Source organism: Syngnathus leptorhynchus, chromosome 12 (genome assembly GCF_054491065.1).
Source record: "Syngnathus leptorhynchus isolate UIUO chromosome 12, UIUO_Slep, whole genome shotgun sequence".
NCBI classification, from domain to species: domain Eukaryota; kingdom Metazoa; phylum Chordata; class Actinopteri; order Syngnathiformes; family Syngnathidae; genus Syngnathus; species Syngnathus leptorhynchus.
The window spans coordinates 7,296,526-7,320,496 of record NC_141206.1 but is presented as its reverse complement, the minus strand read 5'-3'; the positions used below and the strand labels follow the sequence as shown (position 1 = coordinate 7,320,496).

General features: G+C 43.8%; 2 protein-coding genes, 2 long non-coding RNA genes and 1 other non-coding gene across 6 annotated transcripts in view; 1 reads left to right on the top strand and 4 right to left on the bottom strand.

Annotated features, from left to right (window-relative positions):
- The window catches only part of LOC147048167 (uncharacterized), a 34,580-nt gene extending 31,012 nt beyond the window's left edge, over positions 1-3,568 (bottom strand). The window contains exons 1-4 of the long non-coding RNA XR_015067737.1: positions 3,265-3,568; positions 3,023-3,141; positions 2,812-2,853; positions 2,512-2,653 (exon numbers count right to left, since the gene is read on the bottom strand). This is a non-coding gene — a long non-coding RNA (uncharacterized LOC147048167). The remainder of the gene's footprint in view (positions 1-2,511; positions 2,654-2,811; positions 2,854-3,022; positions 3,142-3,264) is intronic.
- A 116-nt stretch (positions 3,569-3,684) lies between these two features.
- On the bottom strand, positions 3,685-9,190 carry ddx54 (DEAD (Asp-Glu-Ala-Asp) box polypeptide 54). The gene is made up of 20 exons (XM_085926021.1): positions 8,654-9,190; positions 8,117-8,243; positions 7,858-7,928; positions 7,585-7,773; positions 7,471-7,520; positions 7,353-7,394; positions 7,146-7,241; positions 6,941-7,062; positions 6,621-6,682; positions 6,415-6,546; positions 6,141-6,351; positions 5,939-6,070; positions 5,651-5,872; positions 5,501-5,574; positions 5,206-5,403; positions 4,756-4,907; positions 4,564-4,677; positions 4,389-4,499; positions 4,200-4,291; positions 3,685-4,108 (listed from the first exon to the last, which is right to left on the bottom strand). The coding sequence occupies exons 1-20, from the start codon at positions 8,774-8,776 to the stop codon at positions 3,870-3,872; spliced, it is 2,559 nt and encodes an 852-aa protein (XP_085782147.1). The 5' UTR covers positions 8,777-9,190; the 3' UTR covers positions 3,685-3,869.
- Positions 8,500-8,571, bottom strand: trnac-gca (transfer RNA cysteine (anticodon GCA)). Its single transcript has one exon. It is a non-coding gene; the product is annotated as a tRNA-Cys (tRNA).
- A 2,392-nt stretch (positions 9,191-11,582) lies between the features above and the next one.
- LOC147048164 (uncharacterized) lies at positions 11,583-19,866 on the bottom strand. Its single transcript, XR_015067738.1, has 3 exons — positions 19,081-19,866; positions 15,780-15,966; positions 11,583-15,229 (listed from the first exon to the last, which is right to left on the bottom strand). It is a non-coding gene; the product is annotated as an uncharacterized LOC147048164 (long non-coding RNA).
- Positions 19,093-23,730, top strand: rab14l (RAB14, member RAS oncogene family, like). Of its 2 annotated transcripts, none has more exons than XM_085926027.1 (8): positions 19,093-19,291; positions 20,780-20,838; positions 20,926-20,979; positions 21,354-21,531; positions 21,597-21,663; positions 21,791-21,878; positions 22,001-22,031; positions 22,097-23,730. In XM_085926027.1, the coding sequence occupies exons 2-8, from the start codon at positions 20,787-20,789 to the stop codon at positions 22,272-22,274; spliced, it is 648 nt and encodes a 215-aa protein (XP_085782153.1). In that variant the 5' UTR covers positions 19,093-19,291; positions 20,780-20,786; the 3' UTR covers positions 22,275-23,730. The 2 variants fall into 2 exon arrangements, with proteins under 2 accessions (XP_085782153.1, XP_085782154.1); XM_085926028.1 differs by lacking the exon at positions 19,093-19,291 and adding an exon at positions 19,519-19,923.
- Positions 23,731-23,971: the final 241 nt, after the last annotated feature.

Below are 23,971 nucleotides of genomic sequence, written 5' to 3'. Positions count from 1 at the left end.
GAAACCAGTCTTGGAGGGGAAAAAAAATTCCTCAGAGCATGAAAGAGGAGAAAACAAAAATTGTCTATTTTCATTTTTTTGTTTTGCAAAATAACTTCGCCGATAATACGACTTTAACGACTGGTTTTAAGCAAAACTAAAACACACTTGCAACATTAGAACTTTTTTTCTCTCTATTAACATTTCGATTTGTTCTGGCAACTTTTTCACTTTTCTCTCGTTAAAATCACTTCATTGTAATATTCCAACTTTTTTCTCATGCCAAATTCAAACGAGTCGGCTCTAACAAGGAGTAGCGGAGCTGATAAGCCACTTTCCACCCACCCCATTGATGACCTCTTTATAAGGACCTTCTGACAGGCGACCCGGTACCCAAAAATAACACCGTGTGATAGTCAGGGACGCGAGCAGGCTGTAATTCTAATCAAGTGGTTAGATTAGCGATGCTAATTAGCACTCAAATTCTTTCCTTGTGCCATTGACTGCAAAATCCAGAACTATTACCATTATTCGCTAGGAAAAAAATGGATTCTCAATTGGAGATGAGAGGCATCCTGGAACAGATTGCGTTTGACCTCGGAGGTTCCACAGTTAGCAGATTATGGAAAGACGCTTAGAGTACCAAAAAGATGTGCAAAATAAGGCAAAGTCAAAGAAGGGAGTAGATTGGATTTCAAACGTTGGCTCGCACCGAAGTTTCCATGTAACAGTCCCTGACGCCTGAATCCAAATTGACGGATCACAGTGGAAACGCAGCTGCGGGGCTATGGAAAACCATCTTTACATTCAAATTGGCAGGTGGCCTTTTCAGACAGACCCTTTTTTCGCTCCAGACGCTGTCTAGTTGCATCGTTCGATATTTAACAAGGCCTCAATAATGATGGGATCACTTTTATGGTGTTCGTTGGTTCAAACTTTGCCTTCGTAAGACGATTTTTAAACGTTTAACCGATTCTTAACATGTGGAACAGCCCAACAGATGATGAGGAATAAATCACTGCATGTGCTTACTGAAGCATTTCCACCGACAATTCCAAATCTTTGTGGGGCCGTCACGGGCATAGCTCCGCCCCTTTTCCGAAACGCCCGGGCTTCAATTCCATATTGCACATCCGACGCAGGACGTGTCTGACATATTTAAAACCAAGCCTCGACCGTGTTAGTGATGAGCTGTCATTTGGTCATTCCAAAGATGGTGACGGGGAAAAAGAGGAAAATAAGTTCACATGTGGCTTTGTGGAGGTTCTAATTGACACTTTTCACATAAAAGACATTTGAGGAAAGTGAGATTTGGAAGGCCGCTTGGTGTCATACAAATCTGTCAGTGCAAATTCTCTTTGCGTCGCGTGCTTTGTATTCTATTTAGCCTCAAAGGTCCACAGCCAACAAGCCCCAGCAGACCCGACTCCAATTGGGATGTGTGTGGCCCATTGTTAGCCTTCTCTTGTGACAGAGCTAATTTAAAGCTCGAAAACATCTGCGACGCTCCAAACATCTTCATAAGCTGTCTTATTTTCAAAACAAAGCCGCAGCGTTGCGATAATAACACGACAATAAACCAAGCTAACCAGCCGCTGACCCCGCAACATCAGAGCACCCGCAACGACGACAACATGTCCGGCTCAAGATAAAAGGCAGCCTGTTGCGGGTTTCTACGAGGGAGAGAAAATTCGTCAGCCGGAGATTGGCAAATGCCAGTCATGTTGGGTCGTTGTCATTCTTCAAGTGGCCCGTAGCCTCGTGAGCGATAGCCTGAGAAAGACCGAGTTATCTTATCTGACGAGGAGAGACGGGCCGCATGAGTGGCAAGCAGGGATGAACGAGACTAGACACCTAAAATTTGCGAATATAAGGACTACAGAAATCTGGTAATATTGACTATTGAAAGGCTAGATTTTCTTTATTTTGCTTTTAAACGTCTACCACCGTCGCTTCTTTTTAAGTCTTGTACTTTTATGCGGAACTAAATATGAAATAAAACTGGTCAGCAATTTGAAGGGAACGGACAACAATGTCAAGCTTCTATATTCTTACGGTATATGTAAAACAAATATGCAGCCTGCCTTGCTTTTCTTTTCCACCTTCTCAAGAGCATTGGACAGGCTCTCGAGTGTATCTCGAGTGGATGTTGTGTCCATCCTGGGAACTCTGACTTAAGATAAGGCCACTGACATCTGGAGAAATGCCGGTGCACCACAGGATGCGACGAGAGGATAATAAAGAGGATAAGGGCTCAGGGATGAGCTGATATCCAAGGTAGCATACTACAATATGAGGCATTTTACTAAACTGTACAGTATTCACCTTCCCCAACTATGAGTCATGTCAGAGGAGTCGGTGACAATCACCATGGTAACGCAGCTGTGTTTGGACCCAATAAATAAATACATAGGCTACCCCGATCACTGCTCATTTTTCCTCCATTTTTAGCAGAGTGTATATAAAAAAATATTCACAGAGAAGCACATTGTTGGGCAACGTCTAAAAAAGACAAGATAAAATGAAACTAACCATGTCCAGATGAAATCAGGAACTTTTCTCCTTCACTTTGACTGGCACGGTGCTGATGTTTCCTCTGCATGTGCTCATGTTTTGCACCTTTCCAGCAGTTGAAGGAGACGACACGACTTCTCTTCAAGTGGCTGATGGATTTCTGCAGATGATAAATCACATTAGCACTTGACATGTAAGCAGCAGGGATGAGTGTGGGATAACTTGGCTCCAAACTTATGTTTTTTTAAGTAGCATTTAGTATGACAATAATCAGAAAATACAGTCATGATGATTCAAGATAAAAAAATGTCTACGTACTTTATTGTACATCACTTCACCCAAGGTACAACCAAGACATATCTGGAAAAAAATGGAATACACCTTTTATGATGGTAGCCAACTATCGTTGTTAAAAATAAAACACTGTACTTGCTTCACATTCATTCTTAAAACACAAATTTACTGTTAATTTACAGTTTACGGTGTAATAATTAAATGTTGAATTTGTAGTGTAAATGTGTACATTTACCTTAGCCTAAGCTCGGTAGCCAACAGCGACATCAGGTGGCATGATTACAAGACGTTGACAATATCTATTATTCAGCGGCAATGCACTGATTTATCAAAGTTTAAAACTGAGGACAACTTCTGGAAGAAGAAAATTCTTATTAATTTGGGGGAATATTTCATGTCAGTATCTTATTTACAGGTATTTATCGCCGTTAGTTGCTATAGTTACTAACGCTTCGACGCTAACGTGACGTAACTTACCTATGTGGGCATCTCCGCTTTTTTGTCACCCAAGTCCTCTTCTTTAAATAGTTCGCCGCTTTAGCAATTATAGTTAAAATAACATTTTAACCATGTAAATCGTCGTGTTGAAGAGTTAATCGTTAGCAGATTATTTTGCCAACGATGGTACGTCATAGCCACCAAGCGCAATCATTGACACCTGCTGTCTTCACCTGTGACGCAATCGCAGGACTATGCTAATGAATCGAGAATATTCAAGCTAAATTAAATATAAAATGAGATATTAATCCAATTTATCTCATTTGAAATAAAAGGCTTGGGCACTTATGAAATACAATCTTTGAGCTGAATGACGAATCATTCAAAATGGTATTATTGACAGAAATTACCAGTATTGTATGGGGGGGGGGGGGAAATAAACAATGACATGACAAAAAGTTGACAAGAGTTTTGTCTCTATTTTTCCAAATGAATTATGTTATATATACACAATAGAGCACTCACAAATGCACCAAATAAGTCATTCGCAAACATTCCAATTTGAAAGTTCATCACAGTGACGACGTAAATCCAAAACAAGCTTTTCCACATGAAATCCTGAAATACGACGTCATTGCTCGTTCTCACATCCTCTTCCTCATCTTGCCCTTCTTTTGGCTGCCTCGACCGAAGCCGGACTTCTTAACGTCTCCCACCCATTTCTTGTTCTTGGTGCGGATGTTCTTCAGGCCTCCACTCTGTAGGAAGCGCTGCTTCTGTTGCTTCTTGCGCTCCTTCAGGATCTGCTGGCTGGTTTTGATCTCCGAGCGCACCCTGCTACCGTTAGGCAGGAACTTGGAGCTCGTAGAACTGCGACGGTGACCTGAGAAACGCGAACAAGTTTGGGTTTCATACTGCTTTTATATTTTGCATTACCCAAAAGAATTCCATTTATTACAAAAAAAATGAAGTACCTTTCAGTGGCATCCTCCCTCCTCCGCCTCCTTCCCCATCAGAGCCCGTGGTTCCATCATCAATTTTGTACTTCTTCTTCCACTCCTCGTAACTAAGATCTTGCTAAGTATTCCAACAAAATGTTGTCATCCGGTCAAATTTGTCTTCAAAACACTCCAAAGCATAACCAACATTTGTCCAAAGGATACAGGTTTTTCCTGTTCTTCTTCTTGTGGATGGTTTGACCCCCCTCGAGTTTAATCCTGTTCTTCTGGTCATCTTTGCCCGTTTCTGTTACGAAGCGCTTCCTCTTTCGGTCCCTACAGATTGAATCCGGATAAATATTGAGGACGATATTGGAAATTCTAACCTCGTTGGCGTCACCATTTCATGATCTTCTTGTGCTGGTTGAGTCGGTCTCCTTCGTCTCCCATGAGGTCGAGGACGGCGGAGGACGCTTGCGTTTCAAAGCTGTTGCCGTCTCCGCTCAAACTTAACCTAAATGTACAAAGAGATGATGTGAAGCGAACATCGAACAATATTTCATTCATGTCAACGTCTATAATTTGCTCTCACCCTCTCTCCGAGTTGAAGTCTTTGGGTCTGTAAGGAATGTAGTACTCCTTGTCTTTGACCGCCACACGTTTGTTTCGCTTTTTCTTTGGACGCTCTTCTCCTCCACCCTGATGATTCTTCCTCTTCCCACCAACCACCTCGGAGAAAACCTCCTGTAAGGAAAGGAACAGTCAAACTACACACACACACACACACATATATCCAGGGAACAACAGTCCATTGTACTCTTATAGAAACCACTCGTAACTTTTTCACAGTCTATTAGCGCCCTCTCATGGTGGACACTGCAGCCAGTGACACTTTAAGAGCTTCTCAGGTGTCGCCAAACAAAAGAAACTATTTATTTTGAAAGTGGCACTTTTATTTTGATGTCAACATTTATAAAAAAAAACTGAAAAAACAAAGATGTACATTGTAGAAATGATTCTATAGTTTGCTCATGTGTGTTACCTGTAACGCGTCGTCCTCGCCTGAGTCAGCAGCGTCTTCTCCGGCCGGGACACTGACGGGGTTATGAAGGAGCCTCTCGGCAGCCAGACTTTCTCTGTGCTTGCTGAATTTGTCCACCAGCCGTGAGTCTTTGGAGCGCTTGGCTCGCATCACCTCAGTGGCGAGCGACTTGCTGCTGGAGTTGATTTCAAAGATGGTCTAGAAGAGGAGACGTAATTTGAGGTTCGACAAACCAATGCACGAAAGCTCGTGTCAAGTTAGCCGAGAAGGATTTCCATCGAATACGCAAACTCACAGATTTGGATCTGTAGCCCTTGATGGCGTCAACCATGTTAAGACGTTCCAGCTCAGTTTTCTCCAATCCAGACCCTAAAACAAAAGAAAAACGTCACCAACGTGTCTGCTGAGCGTTGTGGACGAGGGCTCCCGTCCTCCCAAAACGGACTCAGCAAAGGATGGACGGCCATGTGGCTCAGGTCCAGGTTCTTCACTCGTCTGATGGACTCCGGCGAGGGGTTGGGCCGAGACTTGAGGTACTGCTTGTAGGCGTTCTCCGAGACGTGGTGCAGGTTCTGCAGGTCCAGGGAGTTCTCGTGCGCCGTGATCAGGCTGACGACAGCGTCGTCCAGGATGCTCTGAGGCACGCGACCGAAAATGCCGTCTGAATCTGCATGGAGGACCGTTTGCATTTAGAAAAAAATATTTCATTGTTTTCTACAAATGTCCTTCCTACCTGCCGACTGCTCTAGGGTGGCCAGTTGCACGGGTCTTCCCAGGAAAAGGTGAAGGTCATAAACAAAAGGCACCTCGTCAGGACACACCATACTGTAGGTGGTTCCGCTGCGCCCCGCTCTGCCCACACGACCTGAGTAGCAAATATAATTGATCGTTTCATTGAAAAAATGAAATATTTCCAATTAGTGTGGCTTTCTTACCGACTCTGTGCAAGAAGAGCTTTGACTTGGAGGGAAAGTTGTAGTTGATGACGTTGTCCAACAGCGGGATGTCGATACCGCGAGCGGCCACGTCCGTCACGACGAGCACCATGGCCTTGCGGTGTACGAACTTCCCGATGTTGATCTTCCTGGCCGTCTGATCCAGGGCGCTGTAGATGTAAGCGCAGTCCATCCCTTCTAACGACAACAACTGCACAACCCGCCCCAAACATCAGAATCGCTCTTTCCGACAGGATTGTGATGTGGCGCTGACCTCCTTGATGTACTCCACGTGATGTTTGGTGGCGGCGAAAACCACCGTCTGCTCCTGAGGCTTGACCACGTTCCTCAGGAGGTGGAGCAGCAACGCCGGCTTGTCATCCACTCGCAAATGAAAGAAGGACAGCTGGGGGATGGAAGACAAAACTGCTTCAATACACGACAATTCAATTGAACCGATTATTATTAAATTTTTTTAACCGTGATCTGGTCACTGATCTTGGAGTCCACATCCAAACGAATCAGCACTGGTTCTGTCAACCCTGGGAACAAAAATAGTCTTTTGCAAACTCTGCCAAGGTATCACATTTTCATATTACTATTTTTTTTTTTTTTTTTACAGATTATTCTCGACGTACTTGTCGCATAATTATAACTCTATATACAGTGAAAAACCTCGACTCACAATTATCTAGCTCAATGCTAACACACAATGTGCAACACCATAGATGTGCAAACAAAATTAGCATCGACATTATATTTGACTGTCGACGTAAAGGCCGCATTGGATGTAATCTTACCGGCTCTGGCAAACTCCACCAGCAATTTGGGCAGCGTGGCTGAGAACAACAACGTCTGTCTGATGTCAGGAAGCCGCCTGATGATCTCCTGGAGCTGCTCGGCAAAGCCCATCTCAAACAACCTGACGGGACGAGCGACATTAGGGAGCGCATTGGCAGTATCCGCTGATTACTTAGCGAAAGGAACACCTGAGTTCTGAATTACCTGTCGGCCTCGTCGAACACCACGTACTCGACGTGATTCAACTTCAGGTTCATTTCCTGGACGACGTGCATGAGACGCCCGGGGGTACCGATGATTCTGAAGGACACGCAGAGAAATTATCGACGTTAAAATGATTGTTCTTGATTCATGAGACTCAAGGCAAAATCATTTTGCTAAATGCTAAAAGGCTGATGTGCTTGTACTCACATGTCGGGGTTCTCGTGAAGCGCGGCAAACTGCTCCTCCAAACTAGAGAACATGGAGATCGATTTAAGATGGCTAGCATGAAGATTTGAATTGAAATAAAAATAAAACAACCACACACCTGTCTCCACCAAGGATCAGGGTTGTCTTCAGTTTTGTTAATTTCCCCAACTACGAACAAATTGATTGGAATTTAGTTCCGGGCTTCATTTGACCTCACTCCTTGTCATCTTACCTCTTTTGTGAACCTCATGGTTTGCAGGGCCAGCTCTCTGGTGGGGGTCAGGATGAGGGCCCTGGCACCCGTCTGGGCTTGCGGCGCCTTCAGCTTCTCAAACATGGGCACCAGGAAAGCGGCCGTCTTGCCGCTGCCTGTCCGAGCCATGGCCACGACGTCTTTGCCGTCCAGAATGACCGGGATTGTCTAACAAGCGGAGGACGAGGTTAGGACACAAACTGCTGAGATTCTTCATGTGTATTCGAAGATGCCAAGGTGGGGCAGGCTCACCTTTCTTTGGATTGGGGTTGGCACCTTGTAGCCCTTCTTCATGATGCCCTTGTAGACGGGGAAAGAGAGGCCTATCCACACACAGAATGGACAACCACTAGCATGTGAGTTACGACATTGTTTTAATACAAATCAGAATTTAGAGTTACGTGTTGTGTGGCTAGTACAATGCTGACCTAGTAATTGTTTGCAAGTATTGTTTGTATGTTAGCAATAAGCTTAGTGGACGACAACTAAGGTTTGTGCTGGTGGCTCTCACCCATGGACTGAAATCCTCCAGACTTTTTCTTCTTCTTGTTCTGGGCTCGGACCAGCTCCCTGGTGTCCGGCTCCACATCTGAGAGGCAGTCTGAAGGGGCGGGGAAGGGCAACAGCTTGCTCCTGGGCTGTTGAAAGCAGTCATAACTTTGGTATAAAAAAAATGTAGTTATCAAAATACAGATGTTCAACATAAATAATGTAATTGTGAATGTAGTTGTTGACATGTCCTGTGATTGGATGCTAAGCAGTCCAGATTGCCCCCAGATCTCCCATCTTATGACGTACTAAACTGTCGTTGTGCAGGGGAATGTATTGTGCAGCATTCTTTTGCATTTTTGATTCTATTAAATGTTTGAACTTTACCAATCAGCAAAAACAAGTAGGGGGCATCCGGATTTGAACCGGAGACCTCTTGATCTGCAGTCAAATGCTCTACCACTGAGCTATACCCCCGGACGCCGGGACAGAATGCACGAGCCAGAGTTCAAATCTATTAAGACTTGTAAATTACATGAATATTGCGTTTAAGACTTACGGATTCATCGTCTTTGAGTTGGACATCCACTTCGAAGACTCCGACGTCAGAGTCGGAGTCCAGCTCTTTGCCAGCCGAGGGTTTCTTCTTCTTCTTGATCAGCTTCTTCTTCTTCTGAGCCATGTCGGCGTTTAAAACTTGTTGCTTTTTTTTATATAAGCGACGTGTTGATAGAATTAACTCGTTTCGGGGGTTAACAAGATGACAAACAGGTTGAAAGACGACTTAAGCGGACGTGTTGTAAACACGTGTGAGCTTCTTCTTCGTCTTCTTTATTTCTTCTTCTTTTTCTACTCCATGACTGCCGGGAGTTGGCTGCTGCTCTTGATCGCCGTCTATCAACTTTGTTTGGAAGTACAATTATTAATAACAACTCGAAATTAACAGTTATCAATAGATTAAATGATAAACATTGTGTATTTATTTAATTATGGCATTTTTTTTGTCCTCCCACAGGTCTTAATTTGATGAAACACAGGAAATACATCTATGTGATAATTCATTCACTCAGGTTCAAATAATAAAAGGATCATTTAAAAAATGAAGTGTTTAAGTCATTTATCTCTTTTAAATGCATGACAAAAACCACAATTAATCATAAGATTACTCTACTTGCAATAGTTGAAATTTTACAGTAAGTGAAACGCTTTATTGAAATGATGCGAAATGCACTTTAAAGTATGAATTTGTCACTGCCAAGTACTTTTAGCGCACAACTTTCATCTTGTTTACTAGCGTCCAGAGTGGGGTTTTTTTTTTTCCTTCTTTTTAAATCACCCCAATGGAAATGTGTCCTTTGGATGATAACACTGACACTAATATGGCAGCCAAAACATACTGTTTGAAGTCAGTGAGCTGATGTACAGTAAATAAGTCAACACCATGGCAACAGCCCGCAGCTAATGCCATTCATATTCCCCTTGCAGAGCTCGGCTGCAGTGGCCTGGAGCCAAATCTGCCTCGGGGGCTGAGAGGGATGCAGCCTATGCACACACAACAAAACAAATACAGAGAGAAGCACCAGTCACGTTGTGTCTGTTTTCAAAAGTGGATGCGATAAATCAAAGGATGTAAAAGGTGATTAGACTATTTTGGTTTTCTGCATCATTTCCACTTGGTGGGATTCTGGCATTTAATGACAAGATGCTGCTTATGAGTCACCGGGCGAAGCTTTGCGTGTCTACAAAAGGATGCAAAAAAAAAAAGTAGCGTGTTTTGCTGTCTTTTATAAATTCCCTTACCAGAGCCTTCACCTTCATCCCGACACCTACAAAAAAACAAATTGATTCACTGAGAGGCAATGTAGGCCATGCTAAGCTGGATGCTGAGCTTCAGCTGAGTGTGTGTTAGTAACCTTTAAAAAAAAAAAAATGCTGTGGCGCAAGTTGTGTCAGCAAGAACATGCTAATGCGCAAACACTCACCAGTGGCTAAGTGCGTGAAGGCGAGTCATTAGGGGAACAGATGTCAGAGCACGTCTCAGGTTAAATTTGAGTTACGGATATTCCCATGCGGAGTGCATGTGTGCGTGTGTCAAGCAGATGCTGCTGCCTCTAAGCCGTGGAGATGGAGAGGGGGGGGGTCGTTTAAATTAAGAGATTTGTGGACTTGATGATTTGTAAGGGCAAACTTTTAAATAGCGGTGGGAGATGGTGGTGGCTTAAATTCTCTTTAACCCTATTGATTTGTTTGTCATTCAGTGGCCCTGTTGCATTATTATGAGAGCTGAACGAGAAGCTCTAACATACATCTGAAAAATGTGTCAATAAAACACTTGTTGCAGGTCATGACACACTTGTTGCTAGGCAGAATTGTCAGGGCCCTGTGACGACCATGTGGTAGAAGGTTCTGCTGCTCCACTCAGAAGAGAACGAACAGGGAGTCGAGAAAATAGCAGGATTGACCTTTCCAACACCTCGAGCGGGACATTTTTGAATTTCCAGAAAATGCCTGGGAGTCCTCTAAGGCCAATAAAGGCAAAACGGCTTATTATGGTAAAGCCGAGACCTGTGTGCTGCGTAAGGAGAAAAAAAAAAAAAATGCAAAGGCATGTACAAATCCACAATGACTTGAGAGCGGTGCTTCTTTTGCCTTCAGTCATGCAGCTTGTGGCAGCATTAGGGAGCTAATCACGAGAAACGTGATACAAGCAGAAAGCGGATGTGAAATAGCCCCAAATGTCTCCAACCTGCAGTTTAGTTTTTAATAAGCTGCCTGAATGTAGAATATTGTGGTCAAACACTGCCAGATGACTGCTAATTATGGCTGGCGGGCTGCAACACACTCATGTTTATTATCATGCCCTCTACACTTGGAGTGGGAAGGTTATATGTGATGACAAGGCAGGGGGGGGGCGGCAGAGACAAAGTGCAAAATTAACTTTTCATGTATTTCCTCTGCAGCGCGTTGTTGCTGCCGCCGGCTCGCTCCTTCTTCTCTTTGCTGCGTCTTAATTGCAATTCCATCAAGAATTTAAAGCCGCCCTTCTTTCCTGCGACCGAATGTTTCCCAAAAATAAAGCCAATTGTTTTTTTTGTTGTTTTTTTTTAATGAAAAGTTTTTTTCTTACGTCAAACTCTTTGTTTTGGAGCATTCTGGAATAACAATGCTTCATGAAAAAAAAAGGATTGCTTTATATTTATCACCATACATTCTCAAAAATCTATCAATATTTCATAAAACAATAAAACAAATTAACATAATAATGAACTCTTCCCATGTGTCGAAATTGGAACTAAATTGGAGTTAGCCCATTCTAATTGTCAGTGGCTCAATTAGACCCGATCGGATGTTTGCGCGTGTGCCGTAAATCATCTCATGAGATTGCTCGTGAAGTGTCACCGAGTGTCAACATGCACTATTCCGCCATATGCTTCCCACTGCTGGCACGTCTCACCGCGTTTCCTCCGTTAACACGTGCACAGCCCCCCCCCACCCCAAAAAAAAAAAAAAAAAACAGTGACTCACGAGTACCGAGCATAGAGGCGATAAACAACAAGTCCGCTGCGCACGAGAGAGACGCTCAAACCAAAAGCAAAACTCAAAAGCTCACGCCTCCGATTGAATAATGTCATCACCGCAAACATATGGAGGTCAAAGGCGCGTGCATGCGCGCGACTATCACCGGCGGCCGCCTGTGACGTGAGCGCGCCGCTTTTGCTTGTGGTGGGAGCTTAGCACAAAGCCCTGCCTTATCCGCCGGCATTACAGTCTCTTAGAAAGGATTTACGTTTTAATTCTTGATTAGATGGAATTTTCTTCACAGTGTGCAAGCGCGCCGATACGCAAGATAATGGCATGTTTGTCACTCACACACACGCACACACGCGGGTGCGCGCGCACACACTTATGCCATCCTATTTAAAAACGAGACTTTTAACACATTGACCGATAGGGGGCTATTGTTAGAAACGATGGATTATCAATCAGGAATTAATCCTGATGGATGTGTGTATGCTCCACACACTTTTCATCTTCTTAATGAGAGGATTTATTTGTTATGCTATAGCAAATGGGGGGGGAAATCTCACTCCCGTTTGAACTATTTAGTTCACTCACATTTTCTCCTCCCCATTTCTTTAGCCTGAGTAGCTGCTGAGCGGTTATGATCTTCTTTGAAGAGTATATAATAATCCCCAAGTCATTGCCCTGTATCAAATATAAATCAAAAGAAGTGCTAGTGGGGCACTGCCCCAAATGGCACTGCTCAGTTACGGAGGGGGCGGGGCTATGAGGATGTGCTTGTGGCTCCCCCATTGAAAAATTGCAGGTTACGTCCCTGGAAACCGATTCCGATATTTGGCATTTTTAAAAAAAAATGGCTAACCGATTACTTGGCTTTGAATCTTTGTCTTATGGACTTGCCACTGACTGACATTCCAGTAGTTCTTTAATCAAGAATTGAATCTTGTAAAAAACATCATTTTTTGCCCTTATTTCATATTATTTTGTGGCAAAGTGACACACACTCTTACTTTCTTCTATTGAGTCGACTGGCATATTTTCCTCCTCCTCCTCCTCATCATCTCTTTTGCCTGAGTGGCTGCTGAGCTGACTGACTGCCCGCATGGCTGCCTCCCTCCCTCATCGGACTGGCTGGCTGGCAGTTGGTTCACGCGCCGTGAGCGAGCCACTCGGGCTGCTTCCCTCCCCACCCCGAAAGGTGGCACCGCTGCGAGAATTTCCCCCGTTCCAGAAGCGGCAGCGGTATCGGGACCCCGACCCCCACGTCCATCCTGTGCTGCATCCATGACTTTACACACCTGCTTGGTGTACGGGCTTGGATTTATATTGGCGTTCTGCTTGACACAAGGTCAGTCCCAGATCCAATTTCTTTCTTTCTTTCTATTTAAATGCAATTAAAGTGCTGTACATTTAACTTGCAATTACATAAGTCATATTGGGAATGTGATAAAAGTGGGATATTTCTGATCCACCGCAGAACAATTGTTAAGTCCACCACAAGCCACATTTCCAATAACTATGACTAGGCTCCACATGTAATTGCTTCAAATCCACGCCAAATATTCATAGTCGGCAACTTAAATTTCCCAATAGAGTTGTAACAATTGACGAGAGCAGAGCTTTGCTGTAACCTTGGGAGGGGGGGGGGGGGGGACGCGCAAATTGAGACGACAGAGCGCTTTAGTGTCTCCAGAGTACATGGTCACCTTTGATCTCAAACTCCCTAATGAAGCCCTCGGACGCCTCGTTTACCAATAAGGCAAAGACCATTAATGGCACTAATGAGATGAGGAAACAAAATGACTATGTAGCCATGCCCTCGTTGACTGCGAGAGGATTTAGATGCATCAACTAAATTATATTTACATGACAGAATGTAATCCAAAATATTAAATTGTTTTTTTTTTTTTGTTTAAAGAGTGATGCAGGATTAGTTTTTTTTCTTTCTTGTTGGGATTCTAACAACAAATATCAACAGGGGAGCTTAATACAAAAGCACAATTTCAAATGCGTTAGAAGAGCATTTGTGTGTGGTTGATTTTGATCAGGCGTTAACAAAATTTAAAAATATCCATCGTGGATTGCTGTTACGTGCATAGAAATTAATGATACATTTGGAATGTATTAGGGCATTTGGGGTCAGTGCCCCACAAGCTGTTCTGAGTTTTTAAAAAAAAATATATTTCTTGTCATAAATGCAAGTTAGCATGAAGTTAACGCTAGTAAGATGATTTTTTTTTAAAAATCTAAATATAATTTAAATATGTTTCCCTCATTAGGTATATAATAGCATTATTTTTGGTGTGTCAAACAAGTAGCAGACAGTGAATCCCACTTTGGTACCATTGGATTGAGACATCTTTATAATGAATCAATGTTTGCTTGGAGAGACCCCGGTGTGCAGTCATAATAAATTGGATTGTACCAACGGGATGCCGAGGCGGGAGGGTCGAATGTCTCTCCAGTAAGTCCTCATTATGTTGACAAATGCTCATAACTGGACAGCTCCTCAATGTTTCATGAGGCAAGCCGGCGTGCGGCATTGCATGCTAACGAACAGTTAAATCAGCTTCTTTTCCCGCTTGTAAATTGCCATCATTTATATCCCGCCGAACAAACGCCGCAGTTCTTTCCTCTACTCTAATGGAATACTTGGAACGTCCCCGAGATGGTACAAATGTGGAAATGGACACAGAACGGACTGGCTCAATCCGAAAATTGAGTTAAAAAAATTTGACGATCAACTTTTTAGGACAGGCTACTCATGTGGTCCTTGAGGGTCACCTGTTGCCCACGGGCCTCATGTTGGTGACCCTTGGTCCCTGTATCACCAATACGGGGGGGGAATGACACATCGGCACGCACTTCCGGTCCCCGGCGAAGCTTTACATCGATTCCATCAGATTTCCAAAAGTGATTTTTGTAAGAGCATTTGCGACAGGATTAGTTTGCTCCTGAAAGCTCCATCCCGGCTTTGGGTTTGGCTATTTAGCGGCGGCCTGTGCAAGTGAGAGGCTCGTGTCCTCCGTGGACCGCTGCAGATAAAGAGGGAGGATTGGTTTCAGCTCCAAAGCTGATCTTCCATCTTGTGTGTGCGGGATTTGGCGGGTCAGTCGCAGGTGTGTGCGATGGCTTTGAATTGACAGACAATCCCCGCTTAACCCCCGAGGATGGATTGGGTTCGCTCCTTTTTCTTGAAAGTACTGGGCAGATCATAAAAAGAACCTGGCTCATTCCTGAAAGACATTATTGCTAGAGGTCTCAATGCGCTTCACTTGCGGCTGTTTGAGCAAATCATTTGAATCATCACTTGAAAAGGAACCCCCCCCCAACCCTCCTTCCCTCCTTCGAGTCATTTTCTCTTCCGTCGCCTCCAAACGTATGCAGGCTGCTAAGCTTTGAAATAGTGAAGCGCTACTGAGGCCAAAAGCTGGAGAGAAGATCACCAGTGCGTCTTGTTTACGCTTGTCGCTCAAGATGAGGGGGAAATAGAAAAGCAGCCCCCCAAGATGAATCCTGATGGCATTTTAGATTAACTTCTCGTCAAGTGCTGAGCACAATACTGTCATCGGTTCAAGTGGCTTTCTTCGACTGTCTTTCCTAAGGCAAAAGCCTTTAAAGAAAAGAAAAAAAAAAATCACATTTAAAGTCAGGCACTAAGCAAAAAAGTAGGCCGCATCTTTAATTGCTTATCATACTTAGCTTTTTGGATAAATTGCTATGAAGTTAGTCCATAATAGCACTTTTATAAGCTAAATCACATCAAATTAATCCATCTTTTTTTTTTTCCAACAATAAATGGTTTCATTATCTTTTTAAATTTCTAATTGTCCCAAACCTTGGCATTTCAGTTTCGACACAAGAATTGACAATTAATCGATGAGGTAAAATCGTTAGCCACAGCCCCACTATACACATAAACTGTCGATATACACAAATTGAAACATCACATAACATATATTTCATTACCTCGTGCGAATCGACATAACACTACCAATGACATATACCGGCCACAAAGGTATTATGTGTTAATCTTCCTTATTATGGTCCGGTCGTATCGTTAAGCTTTCGACTGCAGTAATAAAAGCAGCGGTTCTATTACGTTTATTTATGATGATTGTATTTAGCGTTCTTTCCATAGGCGCAAAATAGAAGATCATTACCTTGTCAAGGTGTCTTTTGTTTCCCGCGCAGTGGCGGGTCTGCAGTGCTATGGCTGCAACATCATCCAGGGTCAGAGGTACGTGGACGTGGGCTGCTCCAACCCAGAGGTGCTCACCTGCACCCACTCGCACAAGGGCTTCAAGCACCGATTCTGCATCAAGACGGAGAGCAGTGAGTAGATCACACCTTTCACGGAAAAGAATGAAGAAAGAATTTTAGAGCAGCTTTTTTTTATTACTTTCATCTGATCCCTTGAGGACCTTCATTCGCAATTCTTGATTTGCACCTGCAACCTATACTGGCTGACTTTGGCCCACACATCTTGAAAATATCAAACCCTGAAGCAGTGCTAGTAATGAATATGAAAGGGTTGGTCTTCCCATGTGGATTAAGCTAGAAGTCAGATGAAAAGTGAACCAGTGGCATTTTTTTTAACATGAATTGAATCCAACACATCGGGTGGTATGGTGAATTTTTTTACCAACCCGAGAAATTGTTAAAAAATGCATCATTATGCATTCTTTACAAAGACAAAAATATCCCATAAAAATTGGAAAACACCCAAAAGTCAGATTTCAGGAGGGGGGGCAGTGCCCTATTGCCCCCCCCCCCCCTCCCTTATTTAGCGCCGCCAATGGGCTTGACAAATTTTTGGGCCAGTTGATTTAAAAACAAATAATAAACAGATAATTGCATTTAACACCAAAACTAACATATTAAAAATCCAACTACAAAAGGTATTTTCACTCATGGACGCAGCACTTCATCACCAAGCTGCAGATTTAAGCATTAATAAATAGGTCATAATATTTCCACAAGATCCAACACGCAGACCTATTTCTTAACATTGATCTTGGTACTTCCTAAGAACAGGTTTCAGAAACAGAAAAAAAAAGACGAGCGACCTGATGGATACTAACCATACCGACCATGAAGGGTAATTGGAACATAACAAACAAAAAAAAAAAGGAGCGAGTTGCAGTCTTTTTCTGCAACCTAGATAGTGTGGCAAAGTTAGATATTTACTTGGGGAATATGTATAGGCCAGCAGATGATTAAATGCTGATGAATGCGCCGTGGCGTGCCAGAGGACATTGGCTTAATCATTTCTAATCGTACTTCAATGCAAATGTTCTCGGGGCCGCCGTTGTGAATATTCACTTAGCTGCTTACGTAACGCCAGCGCCGCCGCCGTTTTAGTCGCCTTGCTGAGTCCGTGAGAAGCCGGCTGCTCGTGGTGCCACGTGAAGTCAAATGGAGGATGCGCTGGACGTCCTCAACAGGGCGACCGTGATGGTCAGCTGCGCGTGCACACACATCCAGATGTTCCCTCGCTTGACATCCGGAAGCCCAAAGGGCTGATGAGGCACCTTTTTTTTTTTTTGCGTCTCCTCTAAGAGAGTGCAAGCTAAGACCAAGACTGACAACATCACAAGGCCTGACAAACTCTCCGTCAAAATCGTCAATCAATCTGACCTCCGCCAAGGCTTGTTTATAGCAATCCTTCACCTTGTCCCTATTCACAAATTGATTTATTTAAAAGGGTAATATTGGAAAGACAACACCTAGTTAAAACTCTGAATTTATGCAACTTTAATAACTATACTTTGCTATTTTATTTGACGATAACCTTTGGATAAATCCAGTTTCTCGATATATATTTCAAGAAACTGCTGATAGGACGCAGCACACACAAAAAGAAGAAAACCTGAGGTGATGAAACCATAACCTCTTGAGAAGAGGTCAGAAAGCAAATAAAGGAAAAGGGGGGGGAAAAATGCATTTTGACATTGGGGCTATGTGACGCTTACAATGGGACTGGACTCTCAATTATAAAGATTTCAAGTCCCTTGTGCTGAGCTCCTTGTGTCCAGTGGACGTCAGGTTAGATTTGTGGATTTTCCAAATCCTAATTATGACATCGATTTGGATTTAATAAATGACTTACCCCAAATACACACAGTGTAAAATCTGTCCACAATCATATTATTGCATTACATAATGTATAATTGTATAGTCTGACCGCAGATCAATAGCACATTATTATTATTATTATGATGTGGTTTTCCAGTCTAATTACAGACTTGCACTATGTGCTGCTTTTTTTCTGCTGAGGCAGTCAACACCTCGGTGACTGACTTGTCTTCTCCATCCATGCAGCGGCACTGGGCATCGTCTTGACCAGCGGCTGTGCCACTTCCAGACACTGCCAACAACAGGAGCTGCCAGGCGTCCGCATCCACTGCTGCGATTCGGACCTGTGCAACAGCGCCCCCTTGCGCAACCGACTACACTACGCATGCGTACTAGCAGGCCTACTGCTGCTGATGATTTTGAGGTTGCAATGAAGTTCTAGTTGATGATTGGCTGTGATAGAAAGTTCAAGCTTTTTTTTGTTTTGTTTTGGGAGGAATTCCAGTTTCATGACAGCTTCTCTCAACATTCACATCAAAATATTTTGCCATGAAAGTTACTCAAGCTTTCATTAATACAATGGAAGCACATTAACTAGTTTTCTAAAGGCTAACACTCATCCGATGACATCATGTGTGTTCAGTTTCATTGCTAAGAAACTTCATATCTTTATTAAGATAAAATGTATCATGTGTTTTTCTTTCAAGAAAACGTTTTGTCAATTATAATATAAATATATATTTTTTTAGTTTTGTTTTTTTGTTCTTTCGGCTATGGTTGTGAGAGCATACTTACTGCATGATTGTAAGAGTCAATGCATGTCAAGTGGTCCATTATTGTATGAATAAAATGATTCATATTTTTCACACAAAAAAGATTCAAGTGTATCTTATGTTGCATGGATGGATGGATGGATGGATGGATGGATGGATGGATGGATGGATGGATGGATGGATGGATGGATGGATGGATGATGATCAGAAAGACAGACAGCAGATTTTGTCAAATGATCAGCCCTAAAAAATACATATTGTATAATCAGTCCAGACAGCATCCTTTCAGGGATGTGCGAACCTTTGAGGGCCGCTGTCCTGCAGATTTCAGACGTTTCTGTCCTCCAAAACAACTGATTCAAATCATCAAGGATCATTGTTAGATTTCTTCTGAGCTGTCAGATGTGCTGATTATTTAAATCGGGTGTGTTTGAGGACGGAAACATCTCAAACATGAAGGATAGTGGCTTTTAGGGAACGCACTTGGACATCCCACTTAAATAATTGCTCAAGTTTCTGTGTCCTCTGCATGAACTAGTTAGTTAAATCGATCGACAAGATCGAGACCGATCAATAGACAAAGGGATCGATAAAGGGATAGACATAGAGTTACCTGTCCAGGTGAGGTCTGATGTTGACGTAGCATTAAGTGTCACCCGGTCCAGTGATGCTCTTTGTCCCTCCAGTCCATTGTACACAGCGGAGGAAACCCTGTGCCGACGCGAGCCGCCATCTTGGATAGGCAGATCATACTTGAGTCAAGATAACTCCCAAAACAACCCCTTCGAATCGCTCCATTTTCCCGTCTCGGGGCGTCAACTCTGGTGAGTACAAACCAAGGGAGGTGTTGTTTTACGTATGCCCCGAACAAAGGAGGAGAACGCCCGGTGGGCGCAAAGAAAACATTGTGACGATTGCGGGCCGGAATGCTAACAAAGCTAGCACAAGGGGGGAGCTGGTGCAAGCTTGATGACTTGATACTAACGCTCTAATAAGACGATTGATTATCTATTAGTTTGATGACTTCGCTATTACCAGCCCAGTGTGCATGTTGTCACTGTCACTACTTTGACCTTATCCTACAATCTCACCCTTACGTGCTAAAGTTAGCAATCTAGCATGCTAAAGAAGTGCAGTCAGGTGTGGGGGGGTGGATTTAAAAGCATAAATCTGCCAAAGACATTTCGTCAATGTCATGAAATGATCTTCCTTTCGGGTTTTACACTCGGATCGGCAAACGAGCTGCAACGTCGGTGATGCTTTGTCACAATTCCGCCTTGGTGATGTCACATAGAAGCTATCGTGCTAACGCCAACTTGGATGTTAAGACTGCTAAACGAAGCATGATTTGTGGGGCCCTGGATGGAGGAAAAGGCACTAAAACAAGTCCGCGGATTTACTCGACGTCTCGGCTTCTATTGAACAATCGATTCCGATTGGTTAGAAATACTTAAAGGTAATGGGGGAGTCCTAAATCCAAAGTGTGTAATGTTTACGCAAACATAAGGAAACTCCCATCGGATTTAATCCTGCAAACACAGATGCTGTGTATTTGGCACCATTCCTAAATGCGTATGCAAAAGATTGTCCTCGTTTTACGACGCAATTCCGTTGACTAGCGGTGACGATTTTGTACGTACGTTGGAACACGAACAGTAGTAAGTTTGTTTCATTGTTTTTAGTTCCATTTAAGTTCAAATCTGAAGCTCGAAGTGGTGACAGGTGTCCATTCACGAGTTTGAATATGATTGGTTCATTTTGAACGCAGCCCCCCCCCAATAAGAGGGTGTCAACACTTTTGCAATCACATTATAGTTCCTAACTGCATCTACTGAGATCATTGCAAACCCATGACTAGGTGCACCGTGGAATTCTGCTGACTCCAAATGAGTCACGACGGACTTTCGGGATGTATGCGGGTCGCAATTTCCGTCAGTCGTGCTCGTCTTCCTCTTGCCACAATGGGAGGGAGGTAGCTGTTGAGATGAGGAAAGCCACTGATGGTGTCAAAGTGCTGAGCCGGGTCATTTGGTCACATGCTTTTTCTCTCCAACGACACCAGTGGGTTTCGCAAGCAAATTTCATTTAGTTTTCTTTCCCGTCTTAATAGCCGGAGCGGCAAACGCACTCGCACAAAGGCTGGAGATATCACATGAGGGTCATGTGATGATGGCAAGCAGCTGAGGAATTGTTCTAGGGTTTTGTCCTCCTTGAAATGAATTTAGCGAAGCTGAACGCAATGCGTGATGACTTTCTCAAAAGTGATTTCGCCAAACATATTCCAACTCCAAAGTGCGTTTCCTCTTTTTCAGAGCCAAAATGGCCACCGCACCGTACAACTACTCCTACATTTTTAAATACATCATCATCGGTGAGTATGGGCGACGAGCGTTTGCTAGCTTCGTATATTCGCAATTTGATAACGTCATTTTTCACTCTGTCTGTCGGACCTGTTCAGGGGACATGGGGGTCGGCAAGTCATGTTTGCTTCACCAGTTCACAGAAAAGAAATGTAAGTACTTGTCGACACCTTTTCATCAGCGGCGTTTGAATGAATCCTTCGAGACGGCAGCGGAAGCGCACGCTCAGCTTTTATTCAGTCGGCTCGGCGTTCAATGGGCGCCATTTAGTCGCCAGATGCCGCGCTCGACTGAAAAGCGGCGAAAAGGCAATTTCAGGCTTTCGCTCGCTTTCCTTCAATACGTCACGCAGCAGCTGCCGGTTGCTTTAACGTGATTACGCGTGGCGTTGAGATGAATAATTCATTGCATTCAAAATTCCAGGCTAACGTCTTGACTTATAATCGTTTCTATGAATCACCAAAAGAGGTTAGCATGTTGTTGTCGTAGCAGCAGGAAAAAAAAAATCGTCTCTCCCTCCACCCAGTCATGGCAGACTGCCCCCATACGATCGGCGTGGAGTTCGGCACGAGGATAATCGAGGTGAGCGGCCAGAAAATCAAGCTGCAGATCTGGGACACGGCCGGACAAGAGCGTTTCCGTGCCGTGACCCGCTCGTACTACCGCGGCGCGGCGGGAGCGCTGATGGTCTACGACATCACCAGGTACGCCTGTCATTGAAAGGCATGCGGTTGCGCAACACCTATCCTAACTACTACTTTCCACACAGGAGAAGCACGTACAACCACCTCAGCAGTTGGTTGACTGACGCCAGAAACCTCACCAATCCCAATACGGTACATTCAGACAATTCTTTTCCTCTACCACAAACAATCGGTAGACGCACCGATCTGGTCCTAAGAGTACACCGAAGGTGTTTGGCGTGAACGATTTTTTTTTTCACAATGACACATCCATCCGCAGGTGATCATCCTCATAGGAAACAAAGCAGACCTGGAGGCCCAGAGAGACGTCACGTACGAGGAAGCGAAACAGTTTGCCGAGGAAAACGGTGAGTTGGAGTCGCTACGAGAAAAAGAAGGCAAAGAAAATCACTTCAAGGGTGAAAGATGATTTTTGTTAGACGCATGATTGACAGAATGAATTCCACCCCCCCCCCCACACTTCATATAGGTCTGCTCTTCCTGGAAGCCAGTGCAAAAACGTAAGTATGCAACCTCGACTCGCCTGCCGCCCGCCCACCCCATTTCTGACGCCAGTTCCTCTCAGGGGCGAAAACGTGGAGGATGCTTTCCTGGAGGCGGCCAAGAAAATCTACCAGAACATCCAAGACGGCAGCCTGGACCTGAACGCCGCCGAGTCGGGCGTCCAGCATAAGCCGTCGGCCCCCCAGGGCGGTCGGCTAACCAGCGAACCACAGCCCCAGAGGGAAGGCTGCGGATGCTAATGACCAAGCAACCCCCCCCTCCTAACCCCCACCCCTCCTCCCCCAGCAAAGCCCACCATGCCCGAGTGAAGGGACACAGCGACTCCCTTCCTCCTCCTGTCTCACCCCCCTAAGATGTTTTTTTTTTTTTTTGGCTTCTATCATCTCGCCACATTCATTTCATTACTGTCATCACTTTTTTTTTGTTTTGTTAATGTTTGCTTTAATTGTTCCAAATAACAACTTCTCTATGAATTACACCTTAAACTCCCCCCCCCCCCCCCCCACACACACACACACACACACACACCCCCCCCTTCCTGTTCAGCTGGGCAAGATTTGGCGGTTCGGGATAATGAAGGCACAGATGCCATTTTAGGCGTCTCATCAAAAAAAAAAAAACGGATGGAATATTGCTTTTCCATTTTTGAGATAGCACTTGTCCCTCCTTTGAGTGACAAGTGAGCTGAGCCTATCCCGGCCGGCGTACACCCCGGACTGGTCGCCGGTCAATCACGGCACATAGACGTCAATTCACATAGTCTTCAATGAAGCTAAAGCGTTTGGGGAATGAGAGGGGAAGCCGGACTACCTGAAGAAAGCCTACACAAGCACGGGAAAGATCACGCACGCTCCGAACACGAAGGCCGGAGCACAGATTGAAACTCAGAACAATGAGGCAGATCCATGCCCATGTAGATAAATGTCAATTAAAATAAACCTTAAAAGTCGAATGGTTGCATCCTCATATCACATTTTTGTTTTGTTGCCTTACTAGTCTTAATCTTTCCCAAATTCGGCTTTTAGTGTCAAAAGCAGAATGGCCTTGTCTGGTCCTCTAAATGGCCCACTTGTATAATACACGCAGCAGCATGCCCCGCCTACTCCCCCATAATCAGCCCCCCCCTCCCTTTTTTATTTGTTTGTTTGTGTACTATAGTGACTCCTGATTGGACGGCTGTGTATATAAATCTATCGCTTAACTGTGTGGTGATGGCCCTGACTAGGTGGGATTGGGACATTGTACAGTTTGATGTGTTTGTAGCGGGCTGCCTGTACGTCAACGCTCGGGAAGAGGGGAGTTCTGTAACATAGTTTCTATTAATAATAAATGTATGTAAAGCAGAAACATCCACTTAATCCCACCTTCCATCTGAATTTTGCCAGATTTGTCATGTGCGAATTTTTTTTTATTTATTTTGAGTCCTGTTTTGCTGTCTTTTCTCTTTTGATGAAGGGCGATGGCTCTTCATTTCCCCTTTTGCTGTCTGAGTGACCACTTTCTGCTTTTGTCTGTCCCATGACTAAAGTAAAAACATAAACAACGTACATATGTATAAATTTTTAAAAGGAGCCGTGCTAACATTTAAAAGCATTCTTTTTGCGTGTATATGATTTAAAAAAATGTTGACATTTGATTTTAATGATAAAAAGACTTCTAGACAGAGAGAAAAAAATAAATTATACATAACCTGTGCTTGTCTCGTCTGATGTTTTCAATTGCTTGTCACAACGTACTCAACACTGAAATACACTCGGACTTGCACACAATAACCCATTTTTACACATACACACAACTTACTAAATACACAAAAATGCACACACACACACACACACACACACACACACACACACACACACACACACACACACACACACACACACAAAATATTTGCATCTTCCAAGTTGCTATGTCTCACTTTTTTTGGGGGGGGGGG

Coding starts and splice junctions, on each gene's coding strand:
- ddx54 (XM_085926021.1), bottom strand. CDS start 8,776: ATGGCTCAGAAGAAGAAGAAGCTGATCAAGAAGAAGAAGAAACCCTCG. Junction 7,395..7,470: donor CTGATCCTTGGTGGAGACAG/GTGTGTGGTTGT, acceptor CATGTTCTCTAG/TTTGGAGGAGCAGTTTGCCG. Junction 5,575..5,650: donor GGCCGTCCATCCTTTGCTGA/GTCCGTTTTGGG, acceptor CTTTTGTTTTAG/GGTCTGGATTGGAGAAAACT.
- rab14l (XM_085926027.1), top strand. CDS start 20,787: ATGGCCACCGCACCGTACAACTACTCCTACATTTTTAAATACATCATC. Junction 20,839..20,925: donor TTTTAAATACATCATCATCG/GTGAGTATGGGC, acceptor GGACCTGTTCAG/GGGACATGGGGGTCGGCAAG. Junction 20,980..21,353: donor CCAGTTCACAGAAAAGAAAT/GTAAGTACTTGT, acceptor CCCTCCACCCAG/TCATGGCAGACTGCCCCCAT.